Source organism: Archocentrus centrarchus, unplaced genomic scaffold (genome assembly GCF_007364275.1).
Source record: "Archocentrus centrarchus isolate MPI-CPG fArcCen1 unplaced genomic scaffold, fArcCen1 scaffold_24_ctg1, whole genome shotgun sequence".
Classification (NCBI taxonomy): domain Eukaryota; kingdom Metazoa; phylum Chordata; class Actinopteri; order Cichliformes; family Cichlidae; genus Archocentrus; species Archocentrus centrarchus.
The window spans coordinates 2,344,896-2,370,278 of record NW_022060254.1 but is presented as its reverse complement, the minus strand read 5'-3'; the positions used below and the strand labels follow the sequence as shown (position 1 = coordinate 2,370,278).

Genomic DNA, 25,383 nt, shown 5'->3' with positions numbered 1-25,383 from the left:
CACAAACCCCCAGAAGGGGTCGCCATAATGCCATAATGTGATCTAGCGGCTGAAACTGGAACAAAGGTAATATTACATAACGGAAAACGGGAGATGTATTAACGTGCGCATTCAGAATAACACAAGTTCACTGCAAGCAGGAATCAAGACATCTTTATTGAAAACAATCATTGTGTGTTTGATACAGTTCTGTCCACACAGTCATGAGTTAATACGTGGAACAAACGCATCTCAGAACCACGCTTATGGCCGCCGTGCGCCTGGGAGCGGGTGTGTCAGGTGTGTGCGCTCGGAATCAGTCCCGTCTGTGCCTCACACTGCTGCCCGTGCGTTTCTGTACCGCTCGCGAATCCGGCGACACTACAGAGTTGATATAATTTCTGTCTTCTGGAAGCGAGATGGCCAAATCAGCAAATGGCTGATGATGACTGTGATGGGCTGACGCGGTTACTTCACTGCTCCTGAACGCAGAGGAGTCCCACTGAGGCGGAGGCCGTGAACGTCTCACACGCAGCCCTGTTCATCGCCCCTCCTCCACCTTCCGCCTGAATCCCTCCATCTCCGCTCCGCTCTCAGTGCTCGGACGGGAAGGTGCGGAGCTCAGTCCCACTTTGAGGAAATTCGAGGAAAGTCAGACGTCGTCTGCAGCCTGGCAGAGCAGAACAGAACAGGAAGATCTCATCCGAGACGGCCGGCATTTCAGCGCTTCTGTCCAGCTGCGTGGAAACCGAAGTAAAATGGATCCGGTGACTCAGTCCGCCCAGATCTCGTCGTCGCAGGGCTTTGCCGACGGGCACAGCTCTGCCGCCAAGGAGTCCAAGCTGTCCGGTAAGAAACAGCATGAGACCAGATGTTAATGTTGGCGTTTCGTTCCTACTTTGTGTTGAGCTGATGTGTTTGGTTGTCCTTAACAAGCGTGTCCGCTGGTTAAGGTCCAGTTTATTACGCAGTAACGTTGTGAGTGCAGCCATTGTGGGGCTGCGGGGTTCCTGTGAGAGCCGCTGATCTCAGCGGGCACACGCCTGTGGGAGTGGGTAAATCTGACACGCTCCGTGTGGCTGCGCGCCGAGGTCTCGGTTTATGGCGAAAACAACACGCGACAGCAGCTGCTCTCTCTGAGCCTGTCGCTTCTGATTGGGCCCCCCCTGACAAACAGAAGCACAGCAGGAACATGGATCATATATTTGCTGTCCAGCCAGCAGAGCAGAGGACGGACGCTGCTGTTGGGAGCGTGTCGGAGGGGCCTCGTTTGAAACAAAGAGGAAAACAGCTGATTGGCGTGGGGCGTTTGAAGGCAGCCGCATTGAAATACCCGATGATAAATATATCACGGGAGGCGCGTGTGCGTTTTCACGAGTAAAGAAACATGACATGACTGTTGTTATTCAGCCGTGTACCGTGACGGGACGTTGTCGGGTCTCTGCACTGCAGAGGCATTGTTACTGGGCAGCCACCGGGGAGGGCACCTCTTAAAGGCACAGCGCCCTTTTCCTGCCAGCGAGGAACGGTAACCAGGAGGAAAACAACATGCAGCGCGCTCGTTTACTTCTTAGTTCGTGCCTGTCGTCACTTCCTGCTCTACACCAAGCCCGTTTCAAACAAAGCCTCACAACCTGAGCCCCTGACACCTTGTTATATAGGAGGGAGCCACAGTGTCTCCATCACTCATTCTGCATGTTCTGGTGTTGAACTGATACGATTGAACTCCGTGGATCAGGGGGCCACTTACACCCTCCAGAGCAGTGTGCACAGAGCTGCTAATCATTAGCACTGCAGCACATGTGGTGAGGGCGGCAGCTGGATCCTACAGGGTGTGGCACCCTATGCCTCACCCCCTGCTTCAGTTGGGTCTTGAACTACATGTCTGCAAACTTGCTGGACCACAATTTTTTTTTTTTTTTTCAGTGCTTCCATGTAATGCACCATGTGATAAATGATTAAGGGCAAGGTATTTAACAATAAATCTTGAACTTAAAGTTGATCATCTTTATAATCTGATTATTCAACAGTTACAGATGGCCAGAAGCTAGTTGATTTGTCTGTGCTTAATATCATTCATGCAGAGTTTGGAAAAGCTTGTTTTTACCTAAATGGTTGGCGTTTGTTTCCAGACTGTAGTGGGGTTCTGGCCGATTTCTCCAATAGACAACAATACCTTCACTTTTCAGACCTGAACGAGGAAAGAACAGCGCCGTGTGATGACAGACATGGTGAAATAATAATCTTCTGAAATGGTGGGGTCAGGGGGGGCTGAACAGTATTGGGTAACATTCACAGAGGTGTCATATTGAGCTTTGTCGCTCATCATCTTTTATGCTCATCAACACGAATCCTGATTAGTGCGCCTGTATGAAAAGTCATTGTTAAACGTATGCTAGAGGGGATTAGCTTGTTTGGATTTGAATGCATGCTGCAGGTCATAAATGAAGCCGCTCTCTCTGGTGTTTGGACATATTCACGTCTGCGGCGTTGATGCTTGCAGAGAAGGCTCCTCTACGAGGAAATAACCTTTATCTAGATGGGAATATGATGGCATCCTTTCCTACTTAATTCAGACTTGATATTAATACTTAGAACGACACAAACGACATCAGTGACAGCACTTTTAAGTTGTCTGTAGTGCACAAAAAGTACAGTGACATCACTGTAAATATTTAAAGACTCTTAGTCAGTGTGTAGATTGTGTGTATGAACATTTCACTCTCAAATCAGCAATTTAAAAATCGTTCGTGGGTGTCATCACCAACAGTCTGATTTCTAGGATTGTCCTTGGATGCAGCAGAATTTTTTTTCCAATCGCAGGGATAGCTTGGTTCACCTTGCCGGACTCTTCTCCTGTGGCTGCTGGACTTCACCCTTTGTCACGATTCATAATTCTTATGAACAACCTTTCTAGGCGTAGCCAAGAGGCAGAAGGCTTCTTCTTTGGTGGTCTCAGGATCTTGTCTCTGCTCTTTGCAGATGATGTAGTTGTTACCAGGTAATCTGCATCCCTACCCTCACCTATAATCACAAGAACCTAAAGAATGAGAGTGCGGATACAAGCAGCGGAAATGAGCTTCCTCCGAAGTGTGGGTGGGCTCTTCCTTAGAGAGAGAGTGAGGAGTTGAGCCAGGAGAGACTCATGATGGAGCTGCTGCTCCTCCACATCTGAAGGAGCCAGCTGAGATGGTTTGGGCATCTGACCAGGATGCCTCCGGGGTGGGGAGGAGGTCCTGGAGTAGACTCAGGATAGGCTGGGGAGATTATGCCTCTCAGCTGGCCTGGCTTCACCTCAGTGTTTCCCTAGATTAGATGGAGGAGGTGGCTGGTGAGGGAGGTCTGGGCTTCTCTGCTCAGGCTGCTGGATGAACATCCAATATCCACTGCTAACTGTAACATAGATCAGGCTCAGTCCATAGTGTTGGGTCTCCCATGATCCTGTGCTACTTTAAAACATCGTCAAACTACATATTTTCACTGTGGTTAAGGCCCAGCTAATAATGCATTAACTCTGTATTAATAAGAGAAGGGACCTTAATAAACAGAACCCCATCCTTTTAAGTGCATTTGACCAACTAGTTAGCTCTTTACCGTTAAGGCACCACTTGACTCCACCCAGCAGCTGTTCAGCTGTGCTGCATGTACTGCAGGCAGTGTTGACAGGATTGAAACAGTCAAAGCTTCTCTGCTGGACAAACGGTGTAGTCGTAATCCTAAGTGACCCGTGCCTCCCACGTGCACCCATATATCACAGTGCTTTAAATCAGGCTCTGTTACCCATACTGTACACAGAGCCCTGCAGTATTGCTGTACTGTTGGCGTGCTGGGATTTTGTTCAGAGCATCGTGGCATTGTTTGGGCGTGACTTAGTATTCTTCATAGTAATCTTCTCAGGGTTTATCTTTGAGTCTGTGGACGTCAGAGCTAGCAGATGGCCTGGCCCCGGCCTTCCCAGCTTCTATCTGTAGCTCAGCCCATTTCACCGGGGTTGCACAGTGACGAGTGGCAGTAGTCACAAAGGAAGTGGCACACTTTGAAATGGGGACCTCATTTCTCAAACTACATTGCATCATATTTTCAGGGTAATTTGGCCCTGAGGATTGCAGTATGTGGTGAATTTGGAGTTCACAGATTGTTGCTACACACATCGTAAATATCATCGATGCTTAAAATTTCCTCCTGGGTGATCCGGGGGCAGATTACCGTTCATAAGTGGTGAATGTTTTAAACCCCACTCTCAGCTACTGGGGTTGGCAGTATCCAGACGTTAGCGATGCACTGCCAGAACCTCCCGTCAGTTTGTGGCAACTCTGTAACCATAATGTTGTTTTGCTTGTAGTAAGGAGTGCTTACTATTAAGCAGCTGAAAGTGAAGCACACAAGTGAAGCGTCAAAGAACAGCGAGTTCTTCCAGCCCCCATCCCCCTTTCTCGTTCTCCATTTGCTTTGCCAAGCTGACCCTCCTCCTTCCAGTCCCTGCTGGAGGTCGTGGAGGCAATCAGATAGCCCTCAGGGGTGGACAGTACAGGACAGCTCAAGCAGGAATTGCAGGCATGGCAGCAGAGCCACCCTGTATCCATTCATGCATTAGGCTAAGAAGCCCGGGTCCATAGTGGCAAGGCTGACTTCCTTCCATGCCGGTCTGTGGTGTCTAATTGCAGAGTGTGATTGTGTGGAGGAAGTCTAACCTCTGTCCTATAGACATGTGGCTCCAAATCTATGATTTCTACACTGGTTAAAGCTGCACTAATGACTAGTTTCTATTATAAGGAGTCATTTCTTGCTACAGACCCACAGAGAATCATCACTAACTCTGTACTTTACCTTGGCTCTACTTATCTGTTGGGCCTCCTTTAGCTCGTAGTTTGACGTCACCTTCAACTGTGTTCCTCAGCTCAGGTTTATATGGGAGTTTTGTTCCCCCCCTGACACAGGGTTTCTGTCAATGTAATGCACGCCAAGTTAACCCTGTGCTGAACCTGCACACCTAGGGTTATTATTTTTAATGCATTTTTAAGAGTTTAAAACACAATGGTTAAGTTAGCCGGGGGTATTCTGTTAGCAGAAACAGGATTCAGAAATTCAGATTCTCTTCAACTCATCAAAGATGTATCGATTCACCAGCTAACCGAAGCCACCGTTCAGTGAACGGGTCACATGGTTATTGTACCGATCATAAAGAAATAGATCTAAATAAAGTCAAGCTGTAAAACTTTGTGTCGCTGGGTGAGAGAAGCTCACTGCTGTCTGATAGCAGTGATACTGAGGTGAACTGTGAGGATGCTGTTTCAGTAAGCGCTGCTGTTAGCCCGCGCTGCTGTTAGCCCGCGCTGCTGAAACTTTCTGCGAGGTGGATCTGATATTGTGGACGACTCGAACACTTAGCAAATAATCTCTCATATGATGTGAGAATGTAATCAAACTGTTGATCAGTGTGATGTTTGGGGTATTCAGCCTAACATTAGCCGGCGTAGTGTTAGCTTATAACCGGCTGTTGTAGATTAGCCGGCTCCTGTCAGCTGTCCGTAAACAGGAGGGTCGCAGGTCTGATCTGCCGAACATCAGCAACTGCCACAATATTGGGAATAAATAAGCAGGAGGTGATAATAAGGTGATCTGTAGATACTGATTACTTTCCTTCTCATGAATCTCATCAGAAGAGGATCATTCTGTCAGCTTTATTTTCTGAGGAATGTTGTGTTGCCTTGAGTTTCAGCAGTGAAACAATAACGCACTTCTCAGCTGATTGGTAGCAGACACTGATCAATTGATCATCAGTTATTTTGGACTGTTACTGCATCTCCCATTTCAAAATGCCAAGTGTTTACCTGAAGCAGGCTGAGCTAGCAGTTCTTCACGGATTTGAATCCATACCTCAGGCTAATACTCAGGGTCAGCAGCTGACCGTGTGAGCTGGACGGGCAGTCAGGGGCGCATTTGGCTCAGGTCACTTTGCTATTCAAAGAATCTTCTCTTGCTGCACAAGCGTTAAACCGAATAAACTGAGCTCACACTGCAGTTGCTGATGAGCTGGTTACGTTTTTCATTACCAAAATTAGATGAATTGATGTAACTTACAGTTGGGGCCACAATAACTTTATTGGGTGGGCCTTGGGGGGAGGGGGGGTCCAATAAAGTCAGCCAATGCTGCCTGTACCGAGTTCTAATAAGTTCAGGAGGTTCTGGTTTCTTCTTTTCTGCTGTGGTCAGAACCTTAAGATTCATTAATTCCTTTTATAATGTGTGATGATGTTTCCTGTTGTATTTCCACAGCTTTTCAAAGAAACGTCAGCACAGTTTTCGGGGCCTAACTTGATGTATGTGCAGATCAGTGTTAAATGTGATGAGCATAAGTGGATGGGAGTAAAAGTTCTTGAAAATGTCATAAATTAATATCATCATCGCAGCAGTTTGCCTTTGAGAAATGTGGACATGTCAGATTTCATTCTTGTGGTGTTAAAGGCTGAAGGTGTGGTGGTTTGAAGGCATGAATCTGACAGAAGGAATGCTGCACCACCAGACCACACCAACTCTCACTAACTCCACCTGTACCAATTCCAGTTGGGTTGAACCAAAGGGAAACGCCACACCTCATCTTCACACATCTTCAGTTCTTTCCCACGACTCAAGCTCGTTCTGGCATTAAAACGTTCCCCGATGACAAGGAAACTGATTGATGGGGTTTGGATCCATCTAGTTGGAAACTTTGTGTACATCTAGTACACAAAGCAGCTCCCTTTGTGCGCTTATGTCCCAGCGAAGCGTCCGTCCATCAACGTTCCCAAGAGTGGCTACTCCTACAACAATGGTTAGCCTTTAATCAAACATACACACAATGATTGCCTAACAAGTCCTCACCCAAACTGTTCTCAGGGTCACATTTGTCATTTTAGAGGCAGGAACCTGTGAAGCCAGATGAGCTGCTTCATCTGTTCTTTTGTTAACCTAAATGAGTGACTTAGCTTTACTGAAACTGGCTAACAGAAGTTGAGGGGTATTGGCTCCTGTTTCCAAGCCCAGCTGACTCTTTAACCAACAAAAACCTCTGGAGGGGACAAAAGCGTCCCAGATCTTAGGCTCGGCCCACAAAACGATGCAGGTAATTATACTTTTCTTATATATGAGGCGATCTAATTCCATCCATGTATTGACAGACAACACAAAGGGCCAATCACAGTGAGAATAGGCCACCAAACTGGCCACGTGCTTCGTAATAGTTAAAGCGTCATCACGTTAGCTTGACGCGCACAGCGTGCTGGTGTTTGGGCTGCTGCAGCCGTACACAGCAGCACGCACACACCTGCTGAAACTCGTGAATCAGTTTGAGTCTAATGAAGTACTGCTTCATGCATGTGTTTGAGGAAGGGTGCAGTCTCGTTCTCAAAACCCTTATAGTATTTTAGCTTTCTTTTGTATCAGTGCCATAAAAGTGGAGCGTTTGCAGGGGCGTGGTTTGGACCGAGGGTCTCAGGTCAAACCACGCTCCGGCCCAAACGTACGTGGAGACGGGTACTGGACAGAGCTGTTTGGGACCCTCTGTACTTTGGCAATAATACGAGTGTATATTAAATGTTTGTGTCCTGCTGGTTTCTAGTGTGGCAACATGAACTTGGTACTGGGAGAAGTACTGAGGAAGAGCTGGTCTTTGAGCTGTAATTAGTGTGTGTGGCGCTCCTCTGTCTCTATAGCAGCAGCTGCGGTCTCAGTGCTTTTGTCTGCACGTTAAGTAAATGGTCTCGATTTTGCCTGCGTAGTAAATATAAGTGCATGTTATAGGTTTATTGTAAACGTTAGTCCTTATTTGAAGTAGTGCTTGTGTAGAGTTGTTAAGGCTGGATAAGATAACTTGTGTTTTCTCTTCATTGGGGTGAGTGCAGTGGATGGGACGTCCTTTTTGTTCTCCTAGGATGATCATTCTTCTGTCCTTTTTATTTTTTCAGATTCCTTTCTTTCCTCTTCGCCTGTATCTCTCATTCAGTCTCCTCAAGGCAAGTGTATGGTTCTTTTACGCTGCTCGCCTGCTCTCTCCCTCTGCCCTGCTGCTGTACTCTTCTACTTCATCCCTCTTTCTGGTGCCCCTCTCCTGCTGATAAGAGTCCAATTTAAAAATGACACACCTGCAAAGAGACAGCACAGCTGACTCCAGCCCTAACCTGGCCTTAACCCGCCCCTCCTCCCACAGACCTTGTCGCTCTGTCCGGCCTGCTTTCACCGCAGCTTCAGGAGCTGCAGTTGTTGTAAGTTAGCCAGGCTGCAGAGCTCCTCTTGGCAGAGCTAATGTTCCTCACCAACCCTGCTGCAACCTGAGATGCGAGCTTCCAAACTCCAGCCCCAAAATTGTTCGAGCTGCAGAGGGTATATATCTGTGCATGGCTGTAACCTGAGCAGCTTCTTCTGATACTTAAACATATTGTAGAGTTAGAAACATCACCAGCACCCTCGATCAAAGCCACCCTCGGGCCATGTGAGAACTCACTGCTTCTTGTTCTTGCCTATAATTATACACTAAGAGTGTTACCTATAAAGCTCCCTGTCTGCAGCTGCTAGCAGCGTGAGCCATTTCAGTCTTTGCCGCCTGCTAGCAGGCATTATTTAGGTCAGCATCGCTCACTGTAGGTTCAAGATAATCCAGAGATTGCCACCTTATTTTAAGAAAGCAGAGAAGTTCAAGTTCACATTGTGCACAGAGGACCAGAAACCTAAAAATGGAGGAGGCTGGTGTCCCACGGGGATGATCCTGCCTTCCTGCTGCCCTAGTATCTGAATTACCCTTCCACCTCCCAATTTCAGCCCTAGAAGCAATTGTGTACCGGAGGACGAGTGGCACTGGAGATATCATCCACCACCCAGTGGCCTGGGTCTGCCATTGCCTGTAGCTGCTTATTCACCCTCCATCCCACTACCTACCTATGGCTCTATAGGCTTTGTGCATGTCTCACGTCATTGCTTACGCAATAAAAGCAGTTACTTTTGTCCCTTTCCCCCCCACACACACACACTTTAGCGTCTGTGTTTCTTCTTTTTGAACTGTTGTTTCGAGCACTGCTAGAATTCTTTACTTGTTTGTTAACTGCAGATAAGGGTAGAGCAGGCGATAACGCGAGCTACAGAGTAGTCACACATCACCATCAGAGCACACGTACAGCCGCACCGAGGGATGATGACCCAATATGACCCCACCCTGTGGAATTTGAACCCTCACTGACTCGCTGGCTCCTCAGCAGAGATACCTGACCTGCCTTTAATGTCAGACACTCATAATAAATAAGTGTGTGGTATTAAAAATGCTGTCACTGCTGAATGTGTTTGGGATATACTAAATACCTCGAGTAAAGAAGACTTTGGTAACAAACTAACCCACCTTTGATTGGAATAAACATGACTGATTAACTCATGGTTTTTAGATTATATGTACATTCTTATATCATGTAACTGTTATGCAAACTGCTACAACACTTTTTTTTGGGTATCTGGTGTCATAAAATTTTAATAGAGTGAGGAGCTGGATTCAGATAAACAAGTGAACATTAACTAAAGTAGCCCTCACTGTTCTTCCAGCTGCCTCAGTAACAGCTCGTGCAGCGCTTTCATTGGTGTAAATAAGTGTTTCTGCATCAAACTGTTATTTCATATCGTCTCTAATAAGGCAAATATAATTCAAAACATAAGCAGGAACAAATAATAATGTAGCCAGCTTATCTATGAAGTTAAAACAGAACTCTGAGCTGCTGTGAATCATTCGCACCGGTGAGCCCAAATGTAGAATCGTGTGAGTCAAAGCACAGGGTACAGTGGTGCAGCTGGAATAAGCTCCCAGCAGCCAAAGAGCAGCGAATCGACCGCTGCAGAGCACAGTCTCCAATATTCAGATGCAGCGCTGCAGCCAAACGACAATGTTGAGTCACTCTTGGCCAAGTTGTGGTTGTGTGAGGTTCCTGAAAGCTATGTTGAATGTTTTCAACTGTGGCTAGTGGCTACATAACAGCTCGACACAACTCCCCAGATTACGTAAATCAGCCGTGGAAGGCCATTAATTTTCTACTTGTTAGATGGCACGTGTAGGTTATTAATATGCAAATATCTTGACAGTTTCATCTACACCATGTTTTTAAAGCCACGCGAATTGAAGCATTGTAACAAAGTAGCTCCAGCACCGTCTAATGTATTTTTGGGAATTTGTTGACAAGTACAAAGCCACCACAACACTGCTGGAAAGATGGAAAGTGCATTCATGTGGCCTAGTTTGAACAAGGCATTGTATTGTGGTGCAGGGGAGGTGGCAGTTCTATCAGGACAAAGTGGAGCAGTCAGCTGGGCACCATTGGAAAACTCTGTCTTATAGAGTGGGCAGGGAGGGGTGGGTGCATGCTGACAGTCCCACCGCAAGGCAGGGTTCGTTTGAAGTAGAGGAGTTTGCATTAAAGTAAAATAAATACCAATATCAAAATGCAAAGTGAAGTCATGTTCAGTAGTGTTTGGACGTTGGCGTGCGTAGGTTAAACTGGGCAGATGGTGCTCGTGTCTTAAAATATGTGGCAGCTGCCCGTCACAGTGGGAGGCTCTTGCTGAGAACATCTTTGGAAATCTGTAGCGGCCAGGATTGCACAAAGTTCCTGCAACCACAGCGAGTTTGAGGCTAAGGAAACATTTAAATGGCCCAATTTACTGCTCAAAGGCAGCAGTGTTATCTAACACTGTCATTATTTTAGTATAAGCATAACTGTGAGCTAACAGCTAACTACCACTGATTATGTAGAAAGTAAATCTACAACAAAAATTTTTTTGTGTGGTCAAAGCTTGAATTGGTCATGAACATCTGTCTGTTTGGGACTTTCAGGAAAAACTATTGTTTGATTTAATTCATTGTTCAGGTAAGCGTCAACAGATAGTGACCGGTATCAGTAATTTGCCATTCTTATATCGCTAAAGGTTTCCTGAAGATCCACTTCTTAAGTTTTCTGTTGCAGGCTCACACCTTTTGTGCATGTCCCAGCCATAAAAACCGTTCATACAGGACCCCTATCATGGTCTTTAGGGGAGCAAAAACATACCCACTCCACTGTATCTGAGAGCCTGATTCAGTTACCAGCTTCTTAAAATGAGGGAAAATTCAGCAAACAGTAGCAGGCACCTTTTAGTGAGAGAGGTTTATATTCGCAGACTGTGGGGTTAAAGGTTGTGACCTGTGTTCCCTGGTGGTGGCTTTGGCTTGTATAAAATCAACTTGAATCACCTGTACCTCAGTCAGCTGTTCTTCCACACAGGAAGTAAATGAGATGCTGAACAAACCAGAATTTCCCAATTATAATTACTAATATTGGTGAAACCTTCTTCCTGTCCAGAGTTTCTGTAGTGGGAGAAACAGCTTGTGAGTGGTGGTCTGATTGTTAAACACTCCCAGTACTTTGAGATGAACTTTGCTTGTTGTGTCGAGGTGGTGGGAAGAAAAAAAAAATTGAGGTAATGCGGGTTTTCCAGAGTTAGGTGGTATATGGCTTGTTGGCTGGGTTGTAGGTGGTGTTAGGATTGAAAGCAAAGGTGGAATCAAACAGTGGGTCATAGTCAGCCAGTGGGTTATGCTTATCTCAGCATCGCTGTTAGCTTTTTGTTTCTGTGCTCTCTGAAGGTAAAGTTGGTCAATGTTAGGTCAGATGAAGTTAGTCATCGACACAATTAAAACTACACAATATAAAGTGTGTGTGTGTGTGTGTGGTGTTTACTGGAGTTTTTTGTTCTTTCCTGTGTGAAAGTGGATTTTTACATGCAGGGGAGTGGAGAAATCTTTTGTATTACACAACCACAAAATGACTGGAGGTGAAGTCAGAGCAAATCAAATCCTTTTCCAGGCCTGTACAAGAAAAAGTGAACACAAACAAGCAAACACTATCAAAAAGAAGCTGTGCTAAAGTCTGCAAGTGTATAACAATTCAGGCTTGTTATACAAACTGCAGTGAACACGCGTAATCACAGTATGCACACGGTGATTTATGAAAAACATGCTGCTTTATTTGATCGTTGAGATCATTTCAGTTGCCACACTGAGTGCTAGTTGAGCTTATAAAGTATAAGCAGCATGTAAAAAGCTAAGATCCCATCCATAGTATGAATATGCTTTACATTTTCATGATGCAATGCATGAATGCTTGGGCTGCTACATTAAGGCCTCGCCGAAAAATGCACTTGTAAATTTAGAGTGTGTGATTTTTTTTTTTTTTTTTTTTTTTTTTTTTAATTCATTTTTACCTCCCCTGACCTCCCCTCCTTTTTTCCTCTTGGCTGTCGTTCTCCACGCATATTGACGTTGCAGACAAAAGAACGGGTTTTGGATCTGACAAGCCCTGCGAGGGTGTAGCGACATCTCTTCGCTTTCCTTCGAAACCTGGGTCATTCTCCCCTGGTAATTACGGAAGTGAAGCAGGGCCACCAGACGGACCACCGGATTCACCAATAAAGACCTCTCCTGTTTCAGAGCGAATAAAGGCTCTGGAGGCTCTCGCTGCCAAAAAGACGCAGCCGGATTTTAGAAGCGATGGAGGTTTCTCTCATTTTAGGGACCGCCACCATGAGAAACCTACTGAGACCTCAAAATCTCCTGTGGAGAATCAAAAATCTCCCATTGAGATTCAAAAACCTCCAAATGAGAAAACTACACCCACTACCCAGAAAATGGGAGGCTCTGCTGAGCAGGAATCCCCAGAATCCCCCTTCGAAGTACTTGGAGATTTGAGACAACTGAACGAGTTTGAAGAAACAGAAGAATGGATGAAGGCTCATTTACCACCCGTGCCAGACTTCTCTTCTGTAGATTTAACTGAAGGCACCAACAACGTTGCACCCAAGGGCAAGGAGACTCCCATTGTTATACCTGCTTCCTTTACTGGTGTCCCCGATGCTTTTGTAGATTCTCCTGTGGAAGCTCCTCTGGCGAAAGATGAGTTTGGTGACACAAGGAAGCAACCATCTGTTGAAGAGGAGTTTGACCTTAACTTTTTGCCAACAGCGTACATGTGGGATCAGCAGGAAAAATCAGGCGACCAGCCTCCATCAAACCTTGATTCAGTGATTGCATCGCCTCCTGCAGGGTTTGGCACTCCATCGCCTCCTCTAACTCCTACAGCTGGCGCACAGCCAAAACAGAATGCGGCAGATGAAGAAAAGGCCTTCCCGACCGGAGATCGAGAGCTCCCAGAGGCAAGTGAGGCAGACAGCTCAGGAGAGTCAGATGACACCGTTATTGAAGACGATGCAGGTGCTCCTACCTCTGCCCCCCGTCCATCTTTTGACCCACAAGTTTCAAAAGATCCTACCACTACATCTGCCTCTGCAGATTTCCCCACCGCAGAAAAGGAGACGCCTCCCCCAAAGTCTGAAAGAAAGTTAATGCAGGTTCCAACAATCAATGTTATTGAGACAGACGAGCCAAATTACAGTGATGACGAGATGGAACTGGAACCCGAAGCAGAAGATGAGGATTACGAAGTTGAAAAACAGGCACCCAGTGAGGCTCCAGAAACTTCACAGTCAGAGCCCGAAGACAGTAAAAGTGAACAACCCAAAACACGGCCCTTGGAAACTGAGTTCATGGAAGGCTACTCGCCTCCATCCTCACCTGTGGACTCTGATTCCGAATACTCTCCCAAACACAAGATCCTCAAATCTGTTCCAGAAATGGTTAACCAGGAATCTGCAGCAAAGCCAGAGACCCTGGCCAAAACGACTGATTCAAGGGACTCTGCATCAGGCATTTCTCAAGCACAGCCCGATAAGGCACAGACTACTTCAAATAAAGTAAATGAAGAACCCTCCCAATTCACACTCCCAAATGAAGAAGTGGACTTCCCAGACAATGATGATGAGTGGTCCGATGAAGCTCAGGAGATCCTGGTTAAGGATTACAGTACTGATCTTATATCCAAGGAACCAGCTCCTTACACACAGCCCAAACTGTATGAAAAGGGTGAAAAGACTGTTCCTCTTTCTAAAACCACCTTTATGCACGATGATATATATGACAGACAATCATTTGATTATGACTATGATGCATCCTTTCCCTTGGATGACATTGACCACAAAGGGCTGAGCAATGCAAAGGAGCGCTTTCTTTCTGACCCTTCCCAAAGTGACACTGAAATGCTGAATGATATTCCAGAGGACAGGCAAAGTCTGGATGGTGTCACTTCACTGAATGATGGAGCTTCCTCAGAGCAAGCTGGCCAGCCCTCCCTAAGAGAAGATCCCCCAAATCCATATTCTTTCCCAAGTGAGGCACAAAGCGGCTTCAGTGAGCCAGAGCTCAATAAGAAAAGCAGTGACACTGTTGGAGATGAGAGTTCCCTTTCTGAACCTACGGACAGTTTTGTGGAATTCATGCGGGAGTGCCTGAAATCGAGGCAAGACGAGGAACCTGACAACGTGCATCAAGGTGTTCACGTAAAGCGCGAGCTCAACCAAACCGGTTTGCCTCCTTCCCAGTCCCCTCCAATCACGGTGATGGATCTTGAACAAGAGCAACTTACTATCAGCGCTCTCAAAGAGCTTTGCAGCAGTCAGGAGGAGGAGGAAGAGGCGGCGGTGAACGTCCAGTCCAAGGCTTCAGACTGTGACCAAACTGACCTCAACTCTGCATCTGCACAACAGTCTTCCTTAACATCAGCTACTAATCCTCCATGTTTCCAGCACAACCGTGCTCTTGACAGCACATATTCCAAAGAGGTAGAAGCTATCGATGAATGGGTGGCCGAGGCCTATCATCTTGCTGAGCATGTCTTGACAGCAATACTAACCCACTTATCAGGTAACATCTCTTTCTTCTGGGCAGCAAGCCTGCTAACCTCATGCAACCTCCTTAGCTGGAGCGACTCATAACTGCTGGCTCCTTAACCAACAGTATTCCTGTGTTTACGTAGCGTTTAGCCTTTGGTCCTCCTTTCAGCCTTTTTATCTTAGACTCTGTAATGTGTCCTGCCCTTTGGTATGTAGCTGACACTTGTCACTATTAAGCAAAGATTTATATTAGGAGAGCATAAATAACTCAGTGTGTATCAAATGTTGAATCTAAACTGAAAGGTGATGATACCTTCTCGTGTTCTGATCGATGTGCTGATCGGTGTGGCCGTAGCTTCTTCCTGGCTGCATCACACTGTCTGTCCAACAAGTCTAGCCAGTAATAAAAAAAACAGAGTTGTACTGAACAGATTGTAGTTTTTTTTTTTTAACAAAGACATTGTGCTTAAGAGTAAAAAGGAATCATAAACTTTTAGAACAAAGCCGTCCTTCACTGTATCTGTGTTGGCGCCCCCTGCTGTCAGAGAGCAGGTGCTGCGGCTGACAGCATAGGGATCTAGGCTGTTCTGTCTAGAATCGACTCTGTGTCACGGCTCACAGTGACCGAATGGCCTGTTGTAGATTTCAGTTTGATCCCAGAACCAGTTGAGTTTGAGTGCATTTCTTTATCTGATGTGCCCTCACCATACCTGTGCTATCTAGTGCATATTATTAGAGCATGATGGCACATGTAAAGCCTGAAATGGTGGAATGCAGTTAGATAATTTGGAGCAGATGTTCTTGTGTTAAATTTTTAAATGCCTGATACACTATGGAGATGTCACAGTGTACAGGGAAAGCTACCTTAGCTTTGCTGCTGATACTGACGGGTTACAGTTGGGTGTCTGAGAAGAGTTTATGTACATGAGCACAATAAGAGCTGCAATCCAAACAAATGTCTGTTGAAAGTTTAGTTGATGACATACCAAAGATGGGGTAAAATACGTGCACACTAAGGCTGCGTACGGTCTAGTGATCCCCACTCCATTTGAGCTCGTGACCCGCTCCTCCTCCTCTGTCCTTCACGGCTCGCAGTAGTCCTCTGAGAGAGGGGGGGGGCTTAAATATGGTGGGCAAGCATTGGCTTGCAGGAACCTTGAAAGTCTTGCAGTACAGTCAATCCCCAGTGTCAGGTTTCTGCCTTGATGCAGCTTTCCACAGCACATTTGGTAAAGACTGTGGCATGAAGATGAGGCATGGTGCACATAATCAGTGTAATGAAGGCTACTTTATTGCAAATTATTTTTTTGCGGTAACTCGTAATCAGGTTTGCTCAATATGTCACTGGGGGGGGGGGTTAACTGCGCTCTTTCTCCCAGGCCCGGGTTTCCCCTCCAAACTGTTTTAAACCAGCTCACTTTCAACTCTGATAGTTGAGCTCTAGACTCTGAATTAGAAAGTGAGCAGAACCAGGCCACAGTCCTGCACTACTGGAACATATGTGTCCAGAGTTATAGGAGCTTGTCCTGCAGTTCTCTTCTGTGCAAACACAGTCCCCCACGCACAGTAACACAGCCAGTGCTGTGTCTGTATGTGGTGCATACTTCAACCTGAAGCTGCTACAGCGCAGTGCTGGTGGTCTTATAATTAGAAACTAAGTAAAGTGTGCACTGAGAGAGGTAAAGAAAATGTAGCTTCGCTCTAAAGTTACTGTGAGCCTTGTTCTGTGAGGCGTGTTGTCAGTGGATGCTCTGTAAATGTTTGCTAATCGTCCCGTTAATGAGTTTTGAAAATGAAGCTCGTATTCTGTAGAGGAACCTGTGCTGTTGAATCCTCCCCCTCCACCCATGAGCTTGTGCTATTTTAGTGCTTCTCTGCAGTGCTGCTCTGCAAGGTTATTAACTGGGATACTCTTGGCTAGGTGAGTTTGTGTCTGTGTGCACCTTATATCACGCTGGCTATGAATTTGCTGCAGTGCACTACCAGATTTTTCTCAAAGAGCCCCCCCCCCTTTCGAAAAAGTCAACCAAAACAGTGTGTCAGCTGTGGGATCATTGGAATTATACTAGAGATCAGTTTTGTTTCTCCAAACAGTCCTACAGCTTTCCACAGGGATATAAAGTCAGTCACGGTTACACAGAACAGGCATACTGTGGAAAGGGACTCCCCAAATGCTCTTACTCATCTGTTAATATACATGAATAGTATAGTAACACTCATAAAATACATCTGGACAATGGGGCATTAAAAATAATGGCATAAATTTAAATTGTCATTTCAGTGTGTGTGTGCAGGTACTCACTGATTGATGACTATTCTACCTTCTAGAAAAATGCACATTACAGATTAAAGTTTAGTCTGAGGTAGAGGTGCTCGAATGAGTAGACCACATTGGTGACATTATTATAATCACTAATGTACTCCATGAATCACACGGTCCAAACTGAACGTCCTCATTATGATTCGACTCCTTGTATGAGTTAGTTCAGCTCTGTTCTGCCATCTAATTCAGTTCACTTTCATTTCTATAGCACCAAATCACAACAGTCGGCTTTATAAGAAGGTAACACTTGGTGACAGTGGGAAGGAAAAACCCCCTTTTAACAGGAAGAACCCTCCAGCAGAACCAGGCTCAGGGAGGGGCAGTCATCTGCTGTGAGGGAGGGGGGGGCAGGACAAAAGACACACTGAGCTCTACTAATAAAGTCTCACTTGGCCAGAAAAGCAGTTCACATGACAGAAGTGTTTTGTTTTGGTTTGTTTTTTTAATAGTGTGCATTGTGAGTTAGTGTCTTGTGCAAATTGGAATATGTAACTGTTTGTCATTGCTCTAGTGTGTGTGTGTGTGTGTGTGTGTGTGTGTGTGTGTGTGTGTGTGTGTGTGAGGGAGAGAGAGAGACCTATATATTGGCTGGTCCAATTAAATTGCTGGAGCACTGAGGCCTGAACCGTCCCTGTGGCATAAGCCCATGTGGTTTCTCCTCCACACAAGGCTTTTTTAACTGCCCCCTTTTCCCCATACACTGTAAAGAAGCCACAGTTTGAGAGTGCCAACCCATTCCAGCATTACGTAACTCCCTAGTCGAGAAGCTATCACTTCTGCATGCACGGTTTCTCACAGGACGTGCACACAAACATGAAATGGGTGTCTAAATTGACGTTGTTCCCTCGGTTATTCCGGGCTGCAGATGCCTGCGGAGATTTATGGTGGATACTCGTGTTTTATCAGCTCCCAGTTAGACAATGGGCCTTTGGGTTTTGAAGGGCAAAGCCAACATCTGAAATCAGCCAGTCACAGATAATTTGTGGTAATAGTGAGTGCCTGAAAATGATTGTATATCCTCATGTAGTGGCTTAGCTCATCTGCAAAGAGAACAAGACCATTTTCATTGATAAAAGGCCTGTAATAGTAAACTGACTGACTTAATAGTTCCCTCATGAATCATTTTACTTGAGTTTTCTAGGCAAGCTTCCTGTTTCTCTCTAGAAGGTATTATGATTGTGCTCCATGAGTTGTAACAGTGTGGTGTTATTACCTTTGGTCACTAAAACTTTTTTTTTTTCCCCCCATGTTGCAGACTGGACAGGGTGGAGGCAAACATATAGTACTATGTTTTAAGGGGGGGGGTACATACTGGGAGGAGTATTAACAGAATTCAAAATAAGCGACATGGGCGAGATTACATGGATTAGGGGTTCTGAATGTCAGTTTTGATTAATTTTCCAGCCCTAGCATTAACTTCACCAGTGCTACTCAGCTGTGTCACAAATCCCCCCAAAAAAAGTTCCCATCAGTCTTAACCCCTCCCTCCCCCTCTCTGCAGCCAAGGATCTGGTCCACTGGCGAGACCCCAAGAAGTCGGGCGTGGTGTTTGGCCTGTCCATGCTGCTGCTGCTGTCGCTCGCAGCCTTCAGCATCATCAGCGTGGTCTCCTACCTGCTCCTGGCCCTGCTCTGTGTCACCATCACCTTCCGCATCTACAAGTCTGTGGTGCAGGCGGTGCAGAAGTCTAACGACGGACACCCGTTCAAGTAAGACTGCCTCCTGTAGAGAAAATCAGCGCAGCTGTAGGTCGACCTTTCCGTACATTTTGATTAGCCGGGATTAGTCAAGGCTGGTGAAAACGTTTGCTAGTTTGATACTTGTAGTATATTATCACTAAAGCAAAACATGGTGAGTTAAATCAATTGTGTTGATTCATATTTTGAGCACTTCTGGTTCTTTTTATTGAACTAAATATTTTTTTATATGCCAAACCGCCTAAGGGAAGCATGTATAATGTAAATAAAACTGGTCCTAGCACAGAACCCTGTGGAACTCCATAATTAACCTTAGTGTGTGAAGAAGACTCCCCATTTACATGAACAAATTGGAGTCTATGAGATAAATATGATTCAAACCACTGCAGTGCAGTACCTTTAATACCTATAGCAAGCTCTAATCTCTGTAATAAAATGTTATGGTCAACAGTATCAAAGCTGCACTGAGGTCCAACAGGACAAGAACAGAGATGAGTCCACTGTCAGAGGCCATAAGAAGCTCATGTGTAACCTTCACTAATGCTGTTTCTGTACTGTGATGAATTCTGAAACCTGACTGAAACTCTTCAAATAAACCGTTCCTCTGCAGATGATCAGTTAGCTGTTTTACAACTACTCTTTCAAGAGTCTTTGAGAGAAAAGGAAGGTTGGAGATTGGCCTATAATTGGCTAAGACAGCTGGGTCAAGTAATAGTTTAATTACAGCCACCTGTAAAGGCCTGTGGTACGTAACTCATTAATAAAGACAGATTGATCATATTTTGCAGCATTTGACTGAGTCTGAGCAGAGTGCAGGCCTGTACACCTCTGAATTCATCCTGCAGCTTCTGTCAGCAGTCACATCAGTAATAAACACTGGTGACCCACTTCCACTGGCAGCCCTATGTGCTCGTGCCGTAACACTGCCTCCACCGTGTCTGACAGATGGTGTGTTTCTGATCATGATACTTTTCTCTGCCCATTATTCTGGTTTGTCTTGATTTCTTTTCATTCAGAGATCCTCTGTGAGGTACATTAATGTAAAAGTAACCCATGTCTGAATGACTCGGATCTGTCGCTTTAATGAAGTGATGAAGCATCAATGCTCCCCATCCCCTGTATGCAAAGAGCTTTAGCCTCATTTTGTGCTCAGCTTCTTTCCCTCCTCCATCTCTCCGCAGAGCACTGATAGATAAGGATGTCAGCATCCCTCCGGAGACTTTCCGCAAGCACGTGGATGCTAGTCTGGCCTACATCAACCGAGCCCTCAAGCAGATGAGCCGCCTCTTCTTGGTTGAGGACCTTGTGGACTCCCTAAAGGTGAGCAGCTCCAAACTGTCAGCCATCGACTGTGTGTTTATAACGTGATACCAGCCCCGCTCTGCTCTCCTGGATGCAGCCTTTTGTAGCCCTTATTGTTGCCATATTAATTCAAAACCAGGTCACAGTCAGCTCATATCTCCACCCTGAGAATTACCCCCAGAGGTTCTGGGACCCGAATGACGACTCTTCATCCAGCGGTCATGAAGCACACACAGATCGGTCTCTCTGTGATCTTCAAATCTGCTTCCAGATCGATCCAGCCCTCTGATTTCCTGACTCTGAGATCCTAAAAATGTTTTAACTCCTGCTTTGATTGTTTTTATGATCACAGCAAAGAGAGGAGCAGCTTGTCAGTGTGAAAGTGGGCTGTGATGTAAAACCCAAATAATAATTTGCAGAGCGATGATGTTATTAATTTAGAGGAGATGCTGTTTTTGTCACAGAGGTGACGCGGTATTGATTTTAAACTGGTCGCGGGTATGAGGTAGTGATCAGTAAGACTAGACTCCATTTGAAAAGCTGAGCCCAACGTTCTGCATGAAGCTGTTAGCCTGTTAGCTGTTAGCCTGTGAGCAGAGTAAACCCGGATCAACAGGTGCTCATTGGTCATGATTATTTATCACAATCATTCATTGAGTTTTATTGAGGCATGTTGTGTAAACACACACTGCTTTCATACCTGTGAGATTCCTGCTGATGCATATAAAATAAATGGGGCTGCACGATTAATTGAATTTTAATCTCAATCATAATTTTGGCTCCTCATAATTAAAGGAAGCGCTTGTTTTGCCTTTTGCTTTGCGTTCATTGGCAGAGCAGACGTTTTCCAAATCACTCCATCATGCTTGCTTGATCGTGGTGAGCCAAAACTGGGATTGGGATTAAAATCAGATTCATCACGCTGCCCTGATTTGTTATTTGTAAGTAAAATCATAAGAGTGCACATGAATAGGTTTGAGGAGTCACTGACACTTTTCTACACTGCAGGGGAAACCAGCCTAAATTCACTGACGGACCTTTATTTTGTGTTTCCAGTGCTTTGCAACATTTTCTGATTATTTTGACTATAATTTACACAATCTCATATCAGTGTCGCCCGTTGTGCTGCGCCTCTTGGCTCAGATATCAGTCGGTTGTGTGTAAGCGCTGCTCATTGTTAAGCTTCAGCTCTGAGTTACTCTCTTTGTTTGCTCCCAGCTGGCCGTGGTCATGTGGCTGCTGACCTACGTGGGAGCCGTTTTTAATGGAATCACCATCCTCATCCTAGGTAAGCTCTGCGGGAGCCGACGTGTCCGATTCATCGGGTTTGTGTCACTCACTGGAGCGGACTGCACGTCATCAGTGTCACTGTGGCTGTTTGTTTCATGACAGCGTGAAGCTGAAACCACACATCAGGACTTTTGCATAGATGGGTTTGTGAGGGTATTGAGATTTTGTGTGCGTGCGTACCTCAATACCCTCTCCAGCCTCTGATCACTACTAGGGAAAAAATGTCACCATTGCATTTCACACATATTCTGATCATAAATCTGTTGATATATACTCGCTGGTTTTGGGCCCCCCCTTCAGGCTAATCAGATGGAGCAGAAGAAAAGCCTTTCTGTGACATCACTGATTGGGGTGTGGCCGGTGCTCGGTGCCTGATCTGAATCTCTGAACTGATGCTGGTGGCTGATTCTGGCTTAGCTGTTTTAGCGGATTTGCTAACAGATTTTCTCTCTGTGTTCTCCAGGTGACATCCTGCTCTTCACCGTGCCCCCCATCTACGAGAAGAACAAGGTGAGATAGCATCTCAGGCGTCCTCTGAGAGCTGATCGGCTCAGCAGCTCGTAAACACGGCGGTCAGCAGTGAGCTCACTAGCTGAGGGAGTCTTCAGCAGACACTGAGGGCTCTATGTGGCCGTGAGAACATGAAGTCATTCCACTGTTAGCTTATAGAGCACGGCCCACAGCAGAACGTTCTGATTGAGGGGATTGTAGTTGTGGCAGATACCGTCGCTGTTTGTTTGTGCAGTCTGTCTCATACTGGTCCCAGTTTGGGGTTTATAATGACCAGAGTAGCTGCTGTCAGTAGGCACGGCTCACAGGTCCCTGAATGTCTCTGTCATTCAATATTTACTGATAGTTTTGAACCAAAATTAATGACATTTTGTGGAAATATTCCTTACGAGCCCAAGAACACAGGATTTAATTTTCAAGGCCAAAGTTACCAATAACAGAAAAATTCTGTCGTCATGCAAATGTATCCAGACTGCGTATCTCATTATCTGCTCACCTGGATCTCAATTTTTTCCTAAAAATATAAAAGCCAATAAAATTTCTAGTCTTTATAATCTAGTAATTTGTGATGGGGTCTATTGCAGCGCAGTATGGACACATACTCTGAGGGCCCTTCTAGTCTTTATTTTCCTGAGTAAAAAGAACCTGCAGCACACAAAGCTGCTGCTGCTGCTGCTTTCAGGGGCTGAAAACAGGTTACAGATGTCTTTGTGCTGCACTGAGCTGGGCCAGCAGCAGCAACTGACTTAAACAGCTGTTCATAAATGCCACAGAGATGAAAATGCTTCTTGGATCGGGAAGAAATCTAAAGCTTTCCCAAGGATTTCCTTTGGTTTCTTTTTAAGTAATGAGACGTTCCTTTTTCCCTTTGCAGACTCAGATTGATCAGTACATCGACGTGGTGCGTACTCAAGTCAACACTACAATTGCCAAGTAAGTGCTGCAGATGTCTGAGCCCGCAGCTTGTTTCCGTCGGTCGGCCGGCTGTCGCGGTCTCACCTGTTCTGCTTTCTCTCCTCAGGTTACAGGAGAAACTCCCAGGAGCTATGAAGCGCAGCAAAACTGAATGATCCCCCCGCCCCTATTACGAAGCACCACGTCACCATCATCTTCATGTTCATCACCATATTAAACCCCCCTTCCCTCCCCCTCCCCCTCTCCAGTTAAGCCACCCCACCACCCCCCCCCCAGTCTAACTCCTCCCCACTCCGTCCACCATCACCGCCCTACTACACTGAACCTTCCTAGGTAGAAAATCTCTGAGCTACTCAATATTCAACTACTGCGCAGCTTAACTTGCAAGCGTTAGAACAGAGCCGTGCCTGTGCAGACAGGAAGAGCATCGCAACCAGGGAAGTGACATAATGGCACGGCAGATCCCGCCTGGCTGTGGACGTGCCACGCACGGGGGGGGGAACGGAGACGGGATGGAGTGAACTAGACTGAATCTATGACCTGGTTTTGTCTTTCACAGCGAGTGGGGGACGGGGGGCTGTTGATGTCACACACACACACACAAAAAAAAAGAAAAAAAAAAGCAAATGTCTGTACTTCATTTCCCTGAAGGTTCATTTAAAGTGGCAAAGTTAAGAAAAAGTCAAAAATCTGTGTAAAAAGCTGGGATCAGAGCGTCCTGATGGGGTTACTGTGGCCGGGTTATCCCGCTCTCTGATCCACAGCTGCGTGGATACGTGGAGGTTTAGAAGCAGGTGAACGGGTTGCCGTTGTTCCCGTTCACCGTACGGACACTCGTGTATGTAAGTTTCTGCAATGCACTGAACTTTTTTTTTTTTTTTTCTTTTCGGTTGTTGTTCTTTTTTTTTTCTTCTTATCCATGAGCAGGCGGAATGAAAGGATCGGAACGCCGAGCCAGCCGTGATGATTTGGTCTAGTTCACCGTCTTCGGATCAGATGCAATTTTTGAGCAGTTTTCTTTGTATATACACCGTGAAGCAGGTCCAGGTTCTCTGTGCTGGATTCAACACATTAGCCTTGCTTTTTATATCAAAGGAAAGCCCCCCCCCCAACTTGGAGCAGTCCTAACTCCTTTGGCCACCCCTGCTCCGAGCCACAAAGTGTTAACGTTCTCACATTCACCTGTAGATTTTGATTCTTCTGATCACTACTTATTACTGCTCTGGGTATTAATGATTATAGGTTAGCTGCTTTAACTCCCTGCTGGCTTGAGAATAGCAATGTAAGGATTATGTTAAGTGTTTTTGAGCTTCATAAGTTTAAAGTCTCTAAGAAGCCTCTCGAGAAATGAACTCCTGGTTCTTTCATAGGTTAAGCAGCACTCTGAGTTGTTCCGCACCCCCTAAATCTAAATTCCCATGTTGACTTCCCAGATTGTTGTTGTGCTGAGTTTCCAAATTACAGAGTGTCAGATGCGTGGGAATTTTCCAGCGCTGAATTTGGAAATATTGTCATGTTTTTTTTTTTTTGTGGCATCAGTTTGTAACATGACTTTATTAAAATGTATCCATTAAGCCTGAATCTGTTTTGCCTTTTTGAACTGCAGCTGACACAGTTCACACTCATCCAGAACATCAGCTGTGAGTTAAGAGTTTAGGTGCTGGTGGAACAAACCTAGCGGGTGCATTGTGAATGTAGCTGGAGAAGATGGGGGGGGTGGGGGGGCTTCTAGAGCTCTGGACGCCACCTTGTTTTTCTTTGACTGCCAGCAAGTGCAGCATCATAGTGTAAGCTGGGATCTCCCCTCTATAGGCTGTATCATATTCTCGACCCTAACTTTGGTTTAATATGAATACTCGTGATTGTTATAATGGTGTTTTTGAACTCATGTGTTGGCACTACTGCTTAATCTCCATATTAATTTAAGGGATGGATACGTGGATGGAAATGAAATGACACGTAGTGTGCGTCAGTGTTGCTGTCCGTTTCATCGTGCCCTGGTGTCAGTCTGCTCATCTCCCGAGTACCGCACGGCCAATAGCGAGAGGCCGCCTCTCACAGCAGTACCTGCTGTACCCACGCCCGCCTTGTCTGCTCAGTGTGTTCTCTTGTGGAACATTGCTCCCCTTGCATGCCCTCTGTGTGTGTGTGTGTGTGTGTGTGTGTGTGTGTGTGCGTGTAGACTGCTGTCTTGGACGCCCAGATGTGTAACTTTCCTGTCGGAGGTGCCAGCTGTTAGCCCGTCAGTCTCCTCGGACTGTGCCGCGCTGCAGAGGACACACGTGTGTGTGAGAGCTAATCAGACTTCAGATCACACACACACACACACTGCTGTTATGCATCCTCTTTATACATTTGAATGTGAAGCAGTTACATATTGTAGCTATTGCATATTTTAAGGTTATCTTCTCATTGTCCTTCAGATTAGATGTTAGATTTTTGCTTTAGAAGGGGTCGCAAAAAAACTCATTAGGGCATGTTTTGGTTCTGTTTCGAATCTCCTTATTAAAGTCATTAAAGCCTTTTAAGCCAACATTCAAATTAGAATAGTGGATACATTTGTAACTGTTGCTTTGTCAGAGTGTTTGTGAGAACACACGC

At 45.7% G+C, this 25,383-nt stretch overlaps 1 protein-coding gene across 3 annotated transcripts; it reads left to right on the top strand.

Annotated features, from left to right (window-relative positions):
- The first annotated feature begins 230 nt into the window (after positions 1-230).
- Positions 231-25,064, top strand: rtn3 (reticulon 3). 3 transcript variants are annotated; one of them, XM_030723237.1, is made up of 9 exons: positions 231-828; positions 7,923-7,970; positions 12,290-14,776; positions 18,570-18,777; positions 19,947-20,085; positions 21,286-21,355; positions 21,821-21,867; positions 22,742-22,800; positions 22,889-25,064. In XM_030723237.1, exons 1-9 carry the CDS (start codon positions 738-740, stop codon positions 22,935-22,937), a joined length of 3,198 nt encoding a protein of 1,065 aa, XP_030579097.1. In that variant the 5' UTR covers positions 231-737; the 3' UTR covers positions 22,938-25,064. The 3 variants fall into 3 exon arrangements, with proteins under 3 accessions (XP_030579097.1, XP_030579095.1, XP_030579096.1); XM_030723235.1 differs by lacking the exon at positions 12,290-14,776 and having other exon boundaries at positions 286-828; XM_030723236.1 differs by lacking the exons at positions 7,923-7,970; positions 12,290-14,776 and having other exon boundaries at positions 295-828.
- The last annotated feature ends 319 nt before the right edge of the window (positions 25,065-25,383 follow it).

Bases quoted from the DNA above. Each gene is read 5' to 3' on its own strand.
- rtn3 (XM_030723237.1), top strand. From the start codon at position 738: ATGGATCCGGTGACTCAGTCCGCCCAGATCTCGTCGTCGCAGGGCTTT. The intron at 829-7,922 runs GTAAGAAACAGC...TTATTTTTTCAG, and splicing joins CAAGGAGTCCAAGCTGTCCG to ATTCCTTTCTTTCCTCTTCG. The intron at 20,086-21,285 runs GTGAGCAGCTCC...GTTTGCTCCCAG, and splicing joins ACCTTGTGGACTCCCTAAAG to CTGGCCGTGGTCATGTGGCT.